General features: G+C 43.7%; 1 protein-coding gene across 2 annotated transcripts in view; it reads right to left on the bottom strand.

Annotated features, from left to right (window-relative positions):
• Positions 1-18,477, bottom strand: part of DPF3 (double PHD fingers 3) — a 247,505-nt gene that overhangs the window by 42,869 nt on the left and 186,159 nt on the right. The window contains exons 8-9 of one of the 2 annotated variants that reach the window (XM_066277061.1): positions 17,842-17,970; positions 14,054-14,687 (exon numbers count right to left, since the gene is read on the bottom strand). In XM_066277061.1, the coding sequence (XP_066133158.1) occupies positions 14,485-14,687; positions 17,842-17,970 (332 nt within the window). In that variant the 3' untranslated portion in view covers positions 14,054-14,484. Of the gene's footprint in view, positions 1-14,053; positions 14,688-17,841; positions 17,971-18,477 lie in introns of those variants that run through there. The other variant, XM_066277060.1, reaches the window with a different exon arrangement.

Genomic DNA, 18,477 nt, shown 5'->3' with positions numbered 1-18,477 from the left:
ACCAGGTTTATAAAAAATACAAAACAGGGTTTTCTAACTTTTGGTCTGAAGGATCTTTCTTCTTCTAGCCTGTGCCTAGAAACTGACATCTGGGATACTCAGATGTGATCACAGGGTGGAGCTTGGAGCCAACAGAGCAGAACTGTAGCAGATGATCCCAACCACTGCCTCTTTTAAGAAAATTTGGAGGTAACTCAAGGAACTTAGCAATAAACTCCGAGGGGCACACTTCGATCTGAAAAGTTACTGGACCTCTCCAAACAACTGAGCATCCTCCAGTAATGGCTAAAGAGGGTATTTTGGATAAATGTGGTGTGGCAGCCCATCTAGCATGTCGAGTTCATAGGCCACCTTCAGGATCATCACATATTCAATTTATAAAAAGGTTTAATTCAATGGTAGGTCTGGTATCAGAAAACTTGTCCACCATCCAAGGAGGAAAACTATCAATTCTTTTGGGCTATGAGGTAAAGACTCAGAGGAAGTCCTGATTCTAAATATGCCCACAAGACTCGGAGTTCTTAGAAAAAATACATCTCAGCAACACCCTCGACACTCTGTAATTAACAACTCCAGGGAGCCACAGGCATTGCAGAATCAGTCGTCACCAGAAAGAGCCCATTTCCTTCTTTAACTCCTTACCTCCACTTCTCAAGTTGGGCTGCACTAAACGTCCTTTATCATTTATGTCATACAGATGGAATTCTACTGTGTTCACTTATCCCATAGGAGCTATTTGCATGAACTCGACTATTTTAAAGTTGGGCTTATTTCATAAGTAAGTTGCTAGAGATATATGACACTGGTCATCATGTCCTCAGAGTTACTATTACCTATGGCTAGTGCACAGACTGGCTGGATTAGTTATAGATTCTTTTGGTAAGCATTGTACTATTTTAGTTTGGACTTAGGACCCAAACTAGAAAATCAAATAGCTTTCTGAAATGTTGTGGTGTCATTTTGGGGGCTCTGAAATATTTTTGCACATGGTCTTCAGTACAACTTACATTACCAATCATGAAATGAACCTCTAGCCATTCATTTGGTGATGTGAAATTCTTTTTCCCTAGTCTTGAGTCTTAGGAAGGCCTTAAATATTAGCACTAATACCCCCAATTTAAAAGTATACTTGTTATTTCTAAATGAGAGATCACCAAAGGCCCCTGGCCCAAATCTAGCCAGCTGCCAATTTTTGTAAATAAAGTTTTATTGGAACAGACAGCCATGTCCATTCATTTATATACTATCTATGGCTAGCTATTTCCATGTTAAAACTCCAGACCTGAGTTGTTGCAACATATGTCCAGCCTGCAAAGCCTTAAGTATTTACTATTTGGGTCTTTAAAGAAAGAGTTTGCAGGCCCCTAAGTCACAAGGAAAATAAACTGCTTATTCAGAATAACCTTCTCCCCATCCCCACAAAGAAAACAGCCCTGACCCAAGTGAGTAGTCTTTGAATACTGCTTTGCATAAATGTGGTCTGACTCTTACAAAGTGTCCTCTGAAATAAGAAGCATGTAAGACGTAAAATACTTAAAAGACAAATCTAACAAACAAAAAACCTGAGGGAATGGGTACATAGTTTCAACTGGAGAAGAAAAGTTCTAGAGATGGATGGTGGTGGTGGTTGTATAATAATGTGAATTAAATGCCACTGAACTGTACATTTAAAATGGTTAAAAATGATAAATTTTATGTATTGAAAAAAAAATTCCTTTTCACTGCGAGGAAAACTTACGAAGTCTACAATGAATGTTAAAGTGTGACAATCACTCTAAGAGAAAATAGAGCACACTAGCAGCAGTATCACAGGGCACGTTCCACCTCCACTCGCCCCAGCACGAGCTGGCAATGCTCAGAGGGCAAGACCTGGCCTGAAAGGCTGATCCGGCTCTCTCCAACCCTGACAAGCCGTCAAGGACTGAGTGCCTCCACACAGCAGCAGCCTGCTGCAGGGGGCTGGCTTACAGCCCAACTAACGGGCTGGCAGCTGGGGAGGCTCCATCCAGAGCACCTTCCAGGTAAGGGAAACATCAACCCCTCAGCATCTTCCAAGCACACACTTAATCTTGCATTCTTGCACTAAACTCCTCTGGCATTGTTGTGACAGCCACATTGGACAGGTATATTAAATTTGTGCTCAGGCCGGACTCTCCATAAATCTATTTTGGCCACGGAGAAGGTGATGATGGCCACGGTGATGGTGATGGCCTCAGAGAGCAGATGCTGGCACCAACCTGGGCATTGTTCACTTTCCGTGCCACCACCAGCTGTCAGCCAAACCAGTGCCAACTGCCATTCTAGATGGTGCTTCTAAACAAAACAAATTTCAACAAATCCCAGGCAAGTGGGCAGAATCCCTTCAGAACTCGCTTCAGCAGGAGACGATGCAAGTCGAACTCATGCAGGATGAGGTTGGTAAAGCAAAATTTACAGAGATGCTAGAGGAGCATTGGAAACACTTTTATTTAACAGAAACATTTACAAACTTAATATAAACCCTACATTATGCAAAGCTTTATCACAATTCTACACGTCATAACTTATGGGAGTTAGCTGGAGAGCAAATTTTTATAATTAGCAGCCTTTTTAGAAGGGACATTTTCTATCAGAAAACGTCAGAGTAAAGGGCTACAGTTATAGAGACACTTTTAGTGACCTGCCCGCCGAGGACTGGCCTGGAGAAACCCGGAGGGGCTAGCAGGACGCTGGTGGTGGTGGTGCCCGGCCAGCCTCCCCTTCCAAAGGCAAAGCAAGATGCTCAGGCTCAGAACGACTTCAGGAACACCGTCACTCGCAGACTTTTGCTGACATATCCAGCATGAGATTGTATTTATTAAAATGACTCTGCTTAGAAGTGAATGAAACCCAAGAGCGTGGCGTGGAAAGACCTGGAGTAAAGCCAGTGCCCGGCCAGGCACGCCGCCTCCTCTGTTAGGCCGCAGACACAATGTTGAATCGCATTTCATAGGCCATAACACTCACTTCCAACACGGCCATAAAAGGCCATGTTAGAACAGTCGCTTTTCTCCTCTACCCCACCAGCCACGCAGGCTGAAGTTGCCATCCTTCCTGTTGGCCTTCCTTGCCCTTGGGGCACTCTGGAATCTCGGGGCCCTGAAGCCAGCTCAGCAGGTTCCCTGGGCAAGTTTCCTCTAGGACTTCCGAGGTGACCAAATCAGCATCCTCTTGGCTGATGCTTATTTCTTGTCTTTTCTTTCTCTTCCTTCACTGCATTACTTTAAAACATAGCTGTCTGTGTTCGAATCTGTTGAACGCGCAGAGATATATTTAATCACTAGATGGAACTCCTTCCAGAACTAGGCCTTGTGAGACTCGATAACCAGGAGGCGGGCTGCTCCTTGACATTCAGATAAATGGGGCTTGCTTGGGGTGAGGGGAGAGGGGTTTTCTGGGGGGGGGGTGCAGAGAGGCTGCTGATAGCCTTTGTGGCTAATTTATTTCTGTCAAGACTCAACACAATTATTGAATATCATCACTTTCGACAGACTTTGGGAGAAGGAAAAGAAAAAACTAACCGCTCCTCACTTACCACATCCAACTTGCAGAAATAAAAACACCTAAAGCACATACATGAATGACTGCTTAAAAAGTCTGAGAGCAGAGTTGATCTTTATTTCCTTATTAAAAATGTAGGATAATTTTCCCTGGAGTTAATATGCAGTCTTTATTTTATATTAAGTACTCCTGACTTCATGTCTTCACAAAATTGCTTTAACTTTTGAAGAAGGTACTTTAAATAAAAATACCGCATCACCTCAGCACTTTCTCTTAAATACTGAATTAAATAAAATAGTTAACTCTTTTTTTATTCAGCAGTTTGTTTTCTGTTACTTCTATTGTAGAACAATTCCAGTCTGACCTGGGTATGTTCTCACAGATATTTAATGAAAATGTAATGGAGGGTTTTAAAAAGAAAAAAAGAATCTTCTTCTTGCGCAAACTGAGGCTGTTCCCGAGACTTCTCTGAGCTGGACTGAGCTGGGCTGGAGGCTTTTCCACAATCCGGGCTCCTGTGTTGGCTGAAACACACGCGCAGGAAGGGGCTGGGTAAGGAAAGAGGAGGAGGAGGAGGAGGAGGAGGAGGAGGTGCAATCATCGTGCCTTCTTTCCAACTTCTTCAGAAATGGCTTGCTTGAAGGATGCCGGAGTCCCCAGGTCAGAGTTGACTGCAGAGGGAAAGGCAACGAGAGATAAAACAAAAAACAACAACACAGGACAACTATCTAAAAAGGAAAGAATACAATTAAGGGGGTGGTGGAAATGAAATGAATAATAAAAAAAAAAACAAAGGAAAGGAAAAACAACCAACTAACTGCTACACTAACGAGGCCACGGCTATGTATCAATACAATGAGAACCAGACTGTGTCTCCCTGCCTCGAACATTAGCAACACGGAAATGAGGCAGGAACAGGGCAGGCCAGCTGCTCCTGGGCAACTGAAGGACACAAGAAACAGGGAGGACATGGCTGGATTTTTAATCCCTAAGTGTCACAGTAGGCAAAACTGGGTGTTAGCAAAAACCCTTTTGTTCTCTTCCACTTACAAACCAATGATATCTTTTCATTGTTAAAATATCCCAGAAGGACCATTATGATGCAATCTACCTTCCTGGTCCCTAAGTGGAACTGGGTAATTCTATGGCAGGGGTCAGGAACCTTTTTGGCTGAGAAAGCCATGAATGCCACATATTTTAAAATGTAATTCCGTGAGAGCCATACAACAACCCGTGTACATTATGCATTATCCAATAAAAATTTGGTGTTGCCCTAGAGGACAGCTGTGATTGGCTCCAGCCACCCACAACCATGAACATGAGCAGTAGGAAATGAATGGATTGTAATACATGAGAAAGTTTTCTATTTTTAATGTTACTTTTTTTATTAAAGATTTGTTTGCAAGCCAGATGCAGCCGTCAAAAGAGCCGCATCTGGCTCACGAGCCATAGGTTCTCAAGCCCTGTTCTACGGTATAGGACCAGCTGCAGTCACAGAAAACTCCACCGATGCCCCATTTGGTCCAAGGCCAAAAGGACACTGCTTCAGGCACACACCCTCACCCAAAACAATGCTCCACGTGACCCAGGAGTCTGAATTTCTCGGAGAGAGAACCAAGCCAAGAGATCCATTCCAGCCCTCGACTAGCCCAGTAACTCTAAGTGTCAGACTTGGAACCTGGTGGCAGTTCAAACCAGGTGGGTCCCTTAGTCTGGATGGGGACCAACCAGGCATGGATTTTGCTTCTGAAATGAAATCTGCGAAGTTATTTTAGTCTTTGGAATGGAGTCTTCGGCACAAGAGAGTATGCAATAAAAGCAAGCACTATCACATTTCACCCCAGAAGCACTTCCTAAGGATAGAGCTGGGTGCCCCTAACAGTGCCCAGATCACACAGAACTGAGCGCAGGGGAGAGGAAAGGAAGAAGGGGCCCAGCGAAAAGACAGCTGAGCCAAAAGGGAACAAAGTTCAAAAGCAAATGAGCAGCTCAGTCCCTTCCAAACTAAAACTCCCCGTCCCCACCTCTCCCTCTAGTACCCAAGGCATTATTACTACCCAGTGCTCAGGTGTGCAGGACTGGACAATGAGGACTTCCAAAACAGAGACTGTCTGCTTATGTTCGCTGAGAAGGGCCTGCTTCCCACCCACCACCTGTCCGTGTTTCTGTCCCCCCCCACCCCACTGTCACTGCACAATCTGGTTCGGTCTCCCTTCCCCGAGCCCCACCCTCCTGCTCAGTATTCACCTCCCAGCTACTCCACCCACCTCCAGCCCCTCACTCCAGTGAGACTACTTGGCCCTTCTCCAGACCTTCCAGAAACCTGCCAAGAGCTCTCTTGTGCGGCATCCAGTCAGACTTGCACCCCCAGCCAGGAGTCTCTATCCCTCTCCCATGCCCCTAACCCTTGGGTCAGATGTCACCTATCACTCTTTTAGAGTCTGATAACCATACAGCATGTCCTTTCAAATTCCTCAGATTTCCATCACTGACCCAAAACAAACACACACACACATTGAAGTCATCTAGAAAAGAGTTGGCCGGGCTTCGTGCTCCTAACGTCCACTTTCTCTCTCATCCCCTCTGGTGGAGCCAACGCAGGCTGCAGTGCTATTGGTCCCCTGCTCTCAGTCCCTTCAAGGAGGCCGAGGCCCCACACCTCCACAATCTTCAACTCCCTCGGCCCCTCCTCCGCCCCACCCCCACCCCCACTTCACTGCTCCCGGGTCTCTTCCACCCCTCGGATGTGACCCGCGGCTGCTGTGTCCAGATACAGAGTACTTCCCCAACCTTTCTGTCAACAGTGTTTGCTGAGCATCCACTGAGTATGGAACGAGATACCAAATCCTTCCACTAATTAGCTCGGGAACACTGCTTACTTCTCAGTTTATTTCAATAAACAATTATAGCACACTGCTGTCGGGCACTGTCCAAGGGACATGAATGACACCTTTGCCCTCGAGGAAGACACCAGCTGTTTGATGAGAAAGACTACAAACAATACGCTGTAATAAGCACTAGACTGCATTGGACCCTGGACCAGATGGACACAACTGACAAAAACTGAAAAAGGTCTGTAGGTTGTGGTGCTGCGTGTGTTAATTTCCTGACTGTGATTTTGTATAGTGCTTATCTGAAGAATTTAGGTGAAGAGTCTATGGGAATTCTTTGTATTATTTGTATAAATTTGTTGTAAGTCTGAAATTATGTCAAAATTAAAAAAAAATTTTAAATACTAGTCATTAGTTGAGGGCCAGTACTGAGATACTTTGAAAACCTACTTTGCCAATGCTTTTTAGATAATAATTCAGTTCTGACAGAGATCTTCCATCATTCTCAGCTATTCTGTAAATCAATCAAGCAAAATGGTTTTTCCTATACTGTTATTTTGAGTAAATGGTCAGAAATCACTTTTATTAAGCCCAACAGCATCATATAATTCAATGTTTCAGTGTTAGAAGCACTTAGGCATGTGACCAAAACGGGGCCCGAGTGTTTCTTCACCCCCTGCCACTCCTGCTCCCATCCTCACCACCACGCCAGCGTCACCGCCCAAACTGTGACCATACGGAAAACTCAACCGTAGTTCTCTGAAACAGCTCCTGAGGACTCAGCGCTGTTCCTCAGCATGATTGCAACGTGATCCGAGGCTGGCTTTAGATCTGTTCTGTTTTGACAGCATCAAATACCTCTTCTCAATCCAATGAAGTCTTGAATGAAAGCCCTTAACTGATTTTATTTAAGATATCTTCAAAATGTGATCTCTGGAGAAGTCAGCACAAAGTGAGGAAAGAGTATTAAAAGACCTAGATACCACTTACCCTGAAACTTCAGACCAGTTATCTAACCTGATCAAATCTCAGTTTCCTCATCAGTAAAACGGGAACCAATAGCATCCATCCTAACACACAAGGCTGTTTTAAGAATCATCATGAAAGAACATTGGTTATATATTACGATGGGTAAGAAATGTCCATATCCTAGGGACAGAGAAACTGAGGCAGAGATACATGACAACACACACACAGGGATTGAGACCAAACCGAGAACTTTTAATTTCTCCTCTAGGTTTCCACTCACTAGATTAAAAATACACCACTCAACACCACTCAGGAAATACACAAGTAATATCACTTCCAAAGTCAAAGAAAATCCCCTATGGAAAAATGCCTAATACATGAGCCTGCTCAAACTTTAAGTACAAGATCATATTCATCAAATGTAACAGGAGGCATACTGGGATAATATTAATTAATTTTACTCCACCATGAAGTGAGAATCTCCAAACAGCCTTTAGTTCTCTCCCCAAGTAATGATCTTGTGTTCCCTCAAGTGCTATCTAAAGGCAATATTAGGCTGCAGCCCATTAGGTGCATAGAGAGATGCAAAGTAAGCAGGAAGACTTAAAGGGACACTATTGATGTGAACATCATATTTTCATTAAATCCTTCTCTCTAAAATACCAGTTGCAAATTGCATTACTGATTTTAAAGTACCTTTAAAAATGAAATACGTATTTCTCACTCCCAGTGTTGCAGTGATTAGAGGGTCTGATCACTACATGGTCTCAATAACAGAAATAAAGGATTAGATTGCTCTAAGTAGGAAAAAACATCAGACAGACAACAACAGTAATCACTTTTTCATCAACAATCTTCCCAGGGGATGTGAATGTTGTAACGAATTTAGGAAGTTCTCTATCTTTGATTCTCATATCTTTGGGCTAATACACAGAAAATTAGATGACATTTCTGAAGCATTTAGGATGGGTGCTTTACTGACAAAGAAAACTAGTCAAATCATTTTCATCTCGTTGACTCCCAATCTTTTTAATGTTAAAATTTAAGTAGTGAGTCTTATTTAACAAAGCAACAACAAAAGAATGGATGTGTTGACTGCTCACACAGCTGCCGCAATTCCAGAGGTCACCAAAAAAGGGAGGCTTTTGTTCCTAATAGGCATCAGGAGGGAATGTCCAGAAATGGTGGACAGAAGTCAAATGTTCTATAATATTCTGTACATAATTTTAACTGGAATTTTCTTTTGGGGGATCTAATTGCTTACTTTTTAATCCCTAAAATAAAGTCACAACTTATAGCTCTATTCATTATAAATACCTCTTTCTTCAACTGCATATGATAAAAATTAAGATATATAGACACATATATCTTACCCTTTTGACCAAGTATTAGTTGCAAGTGCAGCCATGACCATAGCCAAAGAAGGCATTATGCTTCCAGAAAAATCGAGGAAAATATTGCACGCAACAGTTACAGCTGTTGAAGAGGGCTCTAGAGAAAGTGTGGAGAGCATGGTGGGATAGTGCCACTGAGTAAAGCAGTGGTTCTCAAAGTGTGTCCAGGTGCGCCCTATGTATTCCAGAGAAATATGTGCCTGTTGGAGACCAAAACACCAACAGGGTTTTTGGAGTTTATATTTTGGAGGACAGAAATGTGGGGAATTGGCTGTGAGCTGACAGTCTGCTTAACCCCTCACCTCACTTGCCTGATGAGGTTGCAAAAGGCTGTTAAGCTGTGGTGCTAGATTGTTTACACCAGGGGTCCCCAAACTACGGCCCGCGGGCCACATGCGGCCCCCTGAGTCCATTTATGCGGCCCCCGCCGCACTTCCAGAAGGGGCACCTCTTTCATTGGTGGTGAGAGAAGCATAGTTCCCATTGAAATACTGGTCAGTTTGTTGATTTAAATTTACTTGGGTTTTTTTTTAATTTACTTGTTCTTTATTTTAAATATTGTATTTGCTCCCATTTTGTTTTTTTACTTTAAAATAAGATTTGTGCAGTGTGCATAGGGATTTGTTCATAGTTTTTTTTATAGTCCGGCCCTCCAACGGTCTGAGGGACAGTGAACTGGCCCCCTGTGTAAAAAGTTTAGGGACCCCTGGTTTACACTAACCCTCATGTCCTCCAGAAAGACTGGAGTTTCTTCAATCCTTTGTTTGGTGTACAGTTAAGATATGTATGGTGGAGGTTTTGGATTGATGATTAAACATAAAAAAATTTTCTCTTGCCTGACCTGTGGTGGCGCAGTGGATAGAGTGTCAACCTGGAAACGCTGAGGTTGCCGGTTCAAAACCCTGGACTTGCCTGGTCAAGGCACATATGGGAGTTGATGCTTTCTGCTCCTCCCCCTTCTCTCTCTCTCTTTCTCTCTCTCCCCTCTCTATAATGAATAAATAAAAAAATCTTAAAAAAAAAAAAAAGAAAAACTGATGGTTGACGCTTCTCATCTCTCTCCATTCCTGTCTGTCTGTCCCTATCTATCCCTCTCTCTGACACTCTCTGTCTCTGTTAAAAAAAAAAGGAAAAAGGAACAGATGAAATAAATTTTTTAAAAAAATTTTTCTCTTGAAGCCTTTTGGATTTCTATAAAAGAAGAATATGTGGCAATATCTAAAAAAGCTTTGAACATTTTACTACAATTTTCAACATCCTATTTATGTGAATTAGGATTATCTACCCTTAACACGAGAGTAAAAAGAGAGGAATTCTTCAGTGTATTAATGAGGAAATGAGAGTGTGCCTTCCAAATATATGCCCAAACATTGAAGAAATCGCTAGGACACATCAGGTTCATGTTTCTCACAAACACAAGAATGAAAAAAAAAAAAACACATTCATGCCGGGACCTGCTGAATTTACTAAATCTTACTAAGAATGTATCTATAATATATATAAAAAGATAACTTTTTGTCATTTTTTTATTTTTAATCCCTCTTTTTTACGAATTCTAAAAAGTATAACTCAAAAAATGTAACATAAAGATGTTTTTTAACGTCAGAATAAATTTAATTTTGTCATATTTATTTCGTTTAATTACCATAAAAGTACGCTTGGACTTTTTTAATATTTGACTTAATTTATATAACATATTTCTCAGAAATTTGTATATAGTACACCTATAATTATTTGTAGGATTTTAACTGCACTCAGATTTCAAAAAGTTTGAGAACCACTGGATTAATGTGTCACCCCAAAGTGCCGAAGTTGCCAGTTCAATACCTGGTCAAGGCACACATAGGAACAGATTGGTATTTCTGTCTGTCTACCTAAGTACTTATCTATCTCCCTTCCTTTCTCATTAAAAATTATTATTTTTTTTTTTTAAAAGAAAGTGTGGATTCACTGAATGAGTGTAAAAGTTGGAGATAAAGTTCTCCGAGAACATGGAGGAACTAAAGTAGTTCTAGATGACACGGGTTATTTCTTTAGAGATGGTTATATTCTTGCATTCTTGTCATCATGTAAATAATTTCCATGTCTCTCTTTTATAAAAAACTATCTAAACTTGAAATACTTTTGTATTCCTATATGTGTTACATATAATATTATACTCTATACCATATGTAGGAATATGCGAGGGCAGCACAGAACAATGGTAAAAAGTAAAGAGTATAGGAGGAGGTCCTGGAGTCAGGTTGCCAGGAATCAAAATCTGACTCCGGCCTGACCTATGGTGGTGCAGTGGATAAACCATCGACCTGGAACGTTGAGGTTGCCAGTTCAACACCCCAAGATCGCTGGCTTTGAGCACAGGCTCGCTGGCTTGAGCTGGGGACCACCCACACAATCCCAAAGCTCGCCAGCTTGAGCCCAAAGGTCACTGGCTTAAGCAAGAGGACACTGGCACAGCCCCAGTCAAGGCACGAACAGGAAGCTCAATGTACAACTAAGAGGAGCAACTACAAGATGATGCTTCTCACCCTCTCTCTCTCCAATCAATCAACAACAAGAACACCCAAAAAACCCTGACTCTATATTAAATGTAAGGCCTTGGGTGCATTTCTTAACCTTATTATCTCAGTTTCTTCATTTGTAAACCAGGGATAATATAAATACCTATCTCATAGAATAGTCATGAGGATTAAATAAACTATTCCAGGGAAAGGACTCAGAACAATGCCTGGCACACAAATGTTGGCCATTGTTACGAAAAGAAAGGAGGAGGATAAAGATATAACATCAACCATCAAAGTGGTTGGAAACTCAAGCAGCCAGCTTCCTCCTCCTATGCGTCCGAATTTCCTTCTCTCACCTGAAGACACCTGCCTCCAAAGTGTCCACTCCCCTCTTTCAAACTCCATTCACTTTACCTATCTGAGCTGATCTTTCTCAGCTAAAAAAATGAGAGCTGAACCTGACCAGCTTTAATGTACCTTCCAGTTCTGCTTGTTTCTTTTTAAAAGGATGTAAATGCTGAGTCTGCATGCCGTGAGCAAGGGGAGACCAGGAGCTCAGGCGATGCTCAGAGACAGCACTGTGCTCGCCTCGCACTGGCTACGCGGCCAAGAGAGATGACAGCTACCAGCTACGTACGATCCCTAAGAGGGGGAAAGGAAGATCAAGTTAGACTGGTAAATATAAATACAAAACAAAGAGGCACTAGCCATCCTCAGATAAATCTTCCCAGAAGAGTCTACTTTGTTTAAACAATTCTTCATTCTTCGATCCCTTTGGAACTCCAAGCTAGACTCTAAAACTAGGTGGGAATTCATAATTTGCTTTAATTATGTGGACTTAAAATTTTTTTTCCAGTTCAAAGGTAGGCTGTCACTGAGAATTTCACAACTACAAACACCTAGACAGATTTCAAATGATAATATAGATTGGTCAGACGTCTTTTATGAACATGGAAGCTCTCACTTCATCAGGGAGAGGAAGTCATAATGCCATGAATCTGTATTTGAGTCAAAGTAATAGAACAGAGGAAGTCAAGAGGTGAAGACTGACAGCAAGAGCAAGTCATAGTCCCTTAGCAGAAACCAAGTGGAACCAACTATGTATATTGGCTTTTCACATGTGAGTATGCAGAAATATTCATGTTGGAGGTTTTGCCATATTTCCTAGGAACAGGGCCACATACAGGTAAGGCAGAACATCGCATAAGTGGGTGAGGTTGTTACTTTCGTTCCCTCACAACTGATAACAGATGTCCAGGTAGGCACTTACATAGCATATTCGAAGCAGGAAAGAAGTGGAGCCTTTTCTGTCTCGGGCTCTCAGAGAAGCACAAAGGGCCCATTTGTGTGCTTCTCTGCTTGGTCCTTACTTCGGTTTGGTTGGTTTCTTATTTTAACAAGAGGTCCAATTCATGAAGATATGCAATGGCTGGACTGTCAAAGCAGATCTTCACAGACACTTAAAAGCAGCCTGTTGCCTTGGTGGCCTCCTTCACCTCCCAACCCAAGCCAAATGGCAGTACCATGTCTCTGGACCTGTGTTCTCATGGAGACCAAAGAACCTGACCACACTCAGTGGGAGCTCAGAATCCTCAGGGCGGCTCAGTTGAGTGTTGTGACTAATCAGAGATCTGCTTTAATTTGGACTCATTCCCTTAGCTGTTAAACTGGTACCTGGAGCAAAGAATACCCACCTAAACATGCAGTCCCCCTATGACCACATCCCTACCCAAGAACAGCAGCCACCTCCAAAACCAGTTCCCTGGATGCCCCCCTCCAGGTGTAGCCAAGGGAGGCAGTCAGCCAAGCACGTCCCCAGCCATGTTCTCTTACAGTTGAGCCAGAAGCCAGAAGCCCCCATTCTCCACACAGAGCCCAAGCAAGCTTCAGTCCTCACACGAGGCCCAGGCCCACGTGGGGATGCATGCAGACAGCAGCGGGCTGGGTGGAGGCTCTCCAATAGCCACTCCCACACTCACAAGGGGGCCCAACCCCAGAACAACAACAGACAAGGTGGGCGGGAGAAAAGAAAGGAAGGGGAGAAACAGCTATGATGGTTTTGCCCTCATGGTAAGGCAGGTCAGCCAAGACATACCTTTTGACTAGGACTGCACAGCTGTTCGTTCCTGGGACTGCAACGAGGTGGAGGGTCTTCTCCATCGCCCCAGGGGCCTTGAGCAAGTGTTGCTTTGGTTTATTTCAGGAGATACTATTGGAAACATAAAACAAAGTGCCTGGGGGGCACTATAAAAAAATAGAAGAAGAAATACGGGAGACTTGATCATCCAACAGGAATTTATATGTTTGTAAACAGGGGCGGGGGGGGGAGGGAAATACACTTCAAGGATCATTCTTCCTTCTGCAAGCGCAGTCTCGCATTGGTTGCTCTCTGCTGAGTCCGTGACTTTCTGCTGAGGCTCCATTCCTGCATCCGGAGATTGCTCTTCTCCAGGACAGTGAGGAAAAAACCAGCACCCACAAAAGAGCAGCCACGCTGACGGAGGAGCTCAGGAGGCACCGCTGGTGGGGGCCCAGGAGCTGAGGGAGGCCACCCACAGCAGCCCCGCACTTCCAGACACTGCTGACATTTCCTCACAAGCAGGGAGGAAGATGGAAAGGTCAGGGATGAGAAACGGGGAGGGGTCTGCCGTGGGGAGCCACAATTCCATGGGGTGCAGAGCGTGCACTGCCCTTCCGTCTAGGAGAGCCTCTGGCTAGGTCTCCTTGAATCAACCCCCCCCCCCCCCCGTGGCTTTCCTCTAAATAGGCTATTGCTGCAGTTTCTTTGATTTCCCTTCATTTGCTCTCTCAAAAAAAAAAAGTCAATTTCTAAAAGTTAGAATATATAAATAATAATTTATTTAATGTAATTGATTCTTAGTTTCCAAACCCAATATTCCTACTTTCTTCATTTTGCCAATAAATAGGAAAACTGAGAAAAATCAACTCTGCCCACGTCAAAAAGATCCCCACCCCCAAGAAAGAGAATTCACCTAACTTCCCATTTCCCTGGAAAATAAACAGGACATCCCGACGCCATCTCTCTGCAGGACTATTGCTCTTTTGTTCTGTTTTGTGTCAGTAGTTTGTGCTTCACTGTACATACTCAGAACAGAGGGAAGGGGGAAGGGACGTGTGGGAGGTAGAGGAAAAGCAAGGATGAAAGGAAAACTTAAAGTTGTCTTTCATTAAAAAAAATATATCAGAACCAGAACAATGACCAAAGTCAGAGGGTGATGGCTAATCGCCCAGAGTCCATTCGTGGGTTTAGCAACTGCCTTTTTTATCTGCTGTGGGCGAACCCCGGCCACTGCGGCGTCCTTGGCAGGAGTGAGGCTCTTCCAAATCGTCCTCATCAAAGCCGTGGAAAGTTGAGGTGTCACTTTCTGATGTGGAACCGAATAAGTCCTCCGTGGTGTGTGCTGCGGCCGCCGCCTCCTTCTCCTTCCTGCCTTCTCCTCCCAAATGAGCTGACATGTATGATGAATATATCAGCACATGGGTTAAGCAACAGACAGCATTATTAATATTCTTATTATATTATTACAGTGTTATTCTTCATAGCAAGATCAAAAACCATTTCACACCAAGAGAGAATAACTGGATGTATCACCTGGCGACAGGGATTTGAGGTGAAAGGGCAAAGCCAACACTTCCGGGGAAAGTGACTCCTCCCCTCCCTGAAAAAGCATCATCTCTACCACAGCATCTGTGTCTGCAGCTCTGACAGTGAACGACAGACCCACGAGATCTTTCTGCTTCTGTATGCACACGAACACACACTCACTCCACCCCACCCCAGACGATGAGTTTACTTGGTTTATAAGCCTGGTTGGTATTTCTTTGGTGTTTCCATTGGTGTTTCTTTACACAATGTTTGTCCTTCACTTTGACAGTCAGGTCTACAAAGGCATTACTGTCAGATAACCCATTCAAGGTGGTTAAGCCTTCATCCTTTTTTTTCACCTGAGTCTAATCCCATCCTTTCAGCACCCTTTCAATGCTGCCCTTACACCATGTAGCTCATTTGCACTGAAAGCAAGAAGTTGAAAAGTCTGACAAGTGGTCGGTAATAAGAGTCTCCCGTTTCCTTAAAGCACTGGAGGACATTATTGGGATCTTCGCCCACATACATGTGCATACAAACATGTGTGTCTGTGCATGCATGTACTAACACTAACACACACATACACACACACACACACACACACACACACACACACACACACTCTCTCTCTCTCCAGTCACCAAACACGCCCAGGTCTTCGTTACCCCAGAAAGTGCAGAGTTGTCAAATATAACTCAGAACATGAATAAAGTAAAATATTGGGGTTACATCCTGAAATGTGTAAAACTCAGGTTTAAACTTTGTACATTTGAAATGGGCCCCAGCATTGCTCCCAAGTAAGGTCATGACGTGCCACTTATGGTGCCAATACCAGGAGTCTCACTTTCTCCATTAACAGAGGTCATGGAGTAGGATGGAAGGGAAAGAGAGCTCTTCCTAGCTCCACATACTTCCTTGAAAAGAGTCCAGAGAGGCCCTGGAGCAGTATTCACCCCCTGCCTTAACAAGCACAACCTATGGGCTAATGTCACTCATTTATTCCCAAGGTATCAACTCTTTCAGAAAAATCGGTCAGATCTTGAAAATTATCTTCCAAAATTAATCCTTGGCAAACGTAATGAGAATACCTAGTGGCCCCCTGAGTCACACAGCAGACAGATTCTGGAAAGAAAAAGCTGAGGATAGGCTGTGAAGAAAAGAGGCTTTGGATAAGAAAAACAAAACAAACAAACAAAAACCAATTGCCCACTTCTGGTTCCCCACGAGTCAGATCCAAGTACCTCATCCTTTGTAGGAAAGGAGGGGAAATGACAGCAGTTTGCAATGAGAATTCTGAAGCTGCCCTCTCTAGCACATCCCACAGCAGCCACACCATTCCACCCAGAACAGCACACCAAGGGACTGCTTCTGGGGGATCGTTCATATTCTTAAAACACTGAACTAAATTTCATTTGTATCATTTTCTTTTTAAATATTTAAAGCCCAGAGTACACTATCACATGGACCCTCTTTTCTACACTTTCATCAGCAGAGTAAAAAAGCTCAACATTAGGAATCAAGTTTGGCAAGTCAATGAATTGACAGAACTGCACAGATGGGCCACCCTGTCAGGGTCCTTAAGTGTTAAATGCCGAGAGTTGAAGGCAATAGAAACCTGCTACTCAAGTCAATCAGGACCAAAACTAAGCTCTGTGGATGAAGGAAAGGCAGAACTGAGTTGCTACTGTGAGCCCAGGTATGGTCATCTCAGTCTTATTCCTGGGAACAGGAGTAGAAGACACAGGTAGAAGTGGGGAAAGGAGCAGTGACTCCTCACTGAAGTCTCTTTCTGAGCCCTGGCCGGTTGGCTCAGTGGTAGAGTGTTGGCCCAGTGTGTGGATATCCCAGGTTCAATTTCCGGCCAGAGCACACAGGAGAAGTGCCCACCTGCTTCTCCGTCCCTCCCCTTCTCTTTTCTCTCTCCCTCTTCCCCTCCCACAGCCAAGGTTCCCTTGGAGCCAAGTTAGCCTGGGCACTGAGGATAGCTCCATGGCCTCCTCCTCAAACACTAGAATGGTTCCGGTTGCAAGAGAGCAACACCCCAGACGGGCAGGGCAGAGCAAAGACCCCTACTGGATGCGCCAGGTGGATCCTGGTCAGGTGCATGCAGGAGTCTGTCTCTCTGCCACACCTTTCCCCCCGCTTCCCACTTCAGAAAAATACAAATAATGATAATAATAATAATAAAATGAAATAAGAAATAAAATCTCTTTTTGGCCTAGTTATGGCATAAAAATATATAGAAAATAGGTAGTACCAACCTACTGCAACCAACCAAAAGTCATGGTTTGATTAGAATTGAAAAGCAATCAACTGCATGAACAAAATTTGAAAACCCTGAACTCATTTTAAGAATGAAGGAACAAGATTAAGTTGTTTTTCTTAAATTAGTCTTTGGACAGGTTCAAGATGAAAATTTCAAAACGTGCCTCGTCAACTTCAGATTAACCCTAAGAACGCCTACCCTTCTGCTCCTCCATCAGGGGTTCTTGTCTTGTTCCATATGAAAAAAGGGGATGAAATGAGTGGCCAATGGGCGTGAACTTATGCCACTACCCAAAAGTTCAGGGGCTTTGGGCTCCCACAATTCAAGATGTGGCTCCTCTCCCAATATTCAGTTTCCATCTTCTTCTGGTATGCCCCAGACACTGCCACAGACCAAACATATATTGTGACATGCTCATCATCCAATACAAGGAAGAATGTCGCCTGTGTCTCCAGCTGTTGCCAAACTACCTCCCTGCCATCCACAACAACACACACAAAGAAATACCCACTTCAGGAAAAGGCCAAATGCAAGTCCAAAAGTTCTCCTTTCCTTTCCCTGGATCCCAAGGCATAATTTTTGTTTCTTAAGACTCAAAGAAGAAAAATATCAAATGGCCTGAAACCTCCTCTCCACTTGAACTCACTGCCATCCCCACCTCCTCCACTCCCTGCTTCCACCCCCGGGACGATGGCAGGAGTGCAGGAACAGGTCCAGGCTGGGCACAGGCAGAGGAAGGGGCCACACTCACCAGAGCGTCCGCAGTCCGCACAGGACACCAGCTCTTCAGGTCGCCCACTCTTCTTGTTCATGTTGGAGCCACCCAAGCAGAAGTCACAGTAGTTATTAGGAATGACGGTCCCATCCGGTCCTTTCTGGGCTGTAGAAACATTTTAAAATCCAATTTTAGGCTGAGATGAATTTCTACCGGGCCCTCTTTTCCCACAGTGTGGCACCCTCTACTCAGAATGAATATGACATTTAAAATCTTAAGTTTTGTTACAACCAAGTAGGTAACTAGGGCTGTTTTCTTTTTTTTTTTTTTTTTTTTTTTTTAATTTTTAGAGAGACAGGAACATCGAGCTGTTCTTGTATGTGTCCTGACCAAGAATCCAACTGGCAACCTCTGTGCTTCGGGACAACGCTCCAACCAACCGAGCTATCTGGCCAGGGTTGGGCTATTTACCTTTTGACCCACACCTCAGTTTAAGAGTATCGATGTTTTGCAAGCCACCCACAGTTTAGTATGTCTTTTGCAATATTTCCCAGCTCTGAGCTTTCACAGAAACAAGCCTGCCACTCTGATTGCATCCCTGGATGATCACAGCAACCAGGAGTCAAGGGAACTATCGTCTCTGAACAACCAGCTCTCAGGGCCACGGCCCTA

This window comes from Saccopteryx bilineata, chromosome 4 (assembly GCF_036850765.1).
Source record: "Saccopteryx bilineata isolate mSacBil1 chromosome 4, mSacBil1_pri_phased_curated, whole genome shotgun sequence".
NCBI classification, from domain to species: Eukaryota; Metazoa; Chordata; class Mammalia; order Chiroptera; family Emballonuridae; genus Saccopteryx; species Saccopteryx bilineata.
The sequence above is the reverse complement of the archived record's forward strand: the minus strand, read 5'-3'. Positions and strand labels throughout refer to the sequence as shown.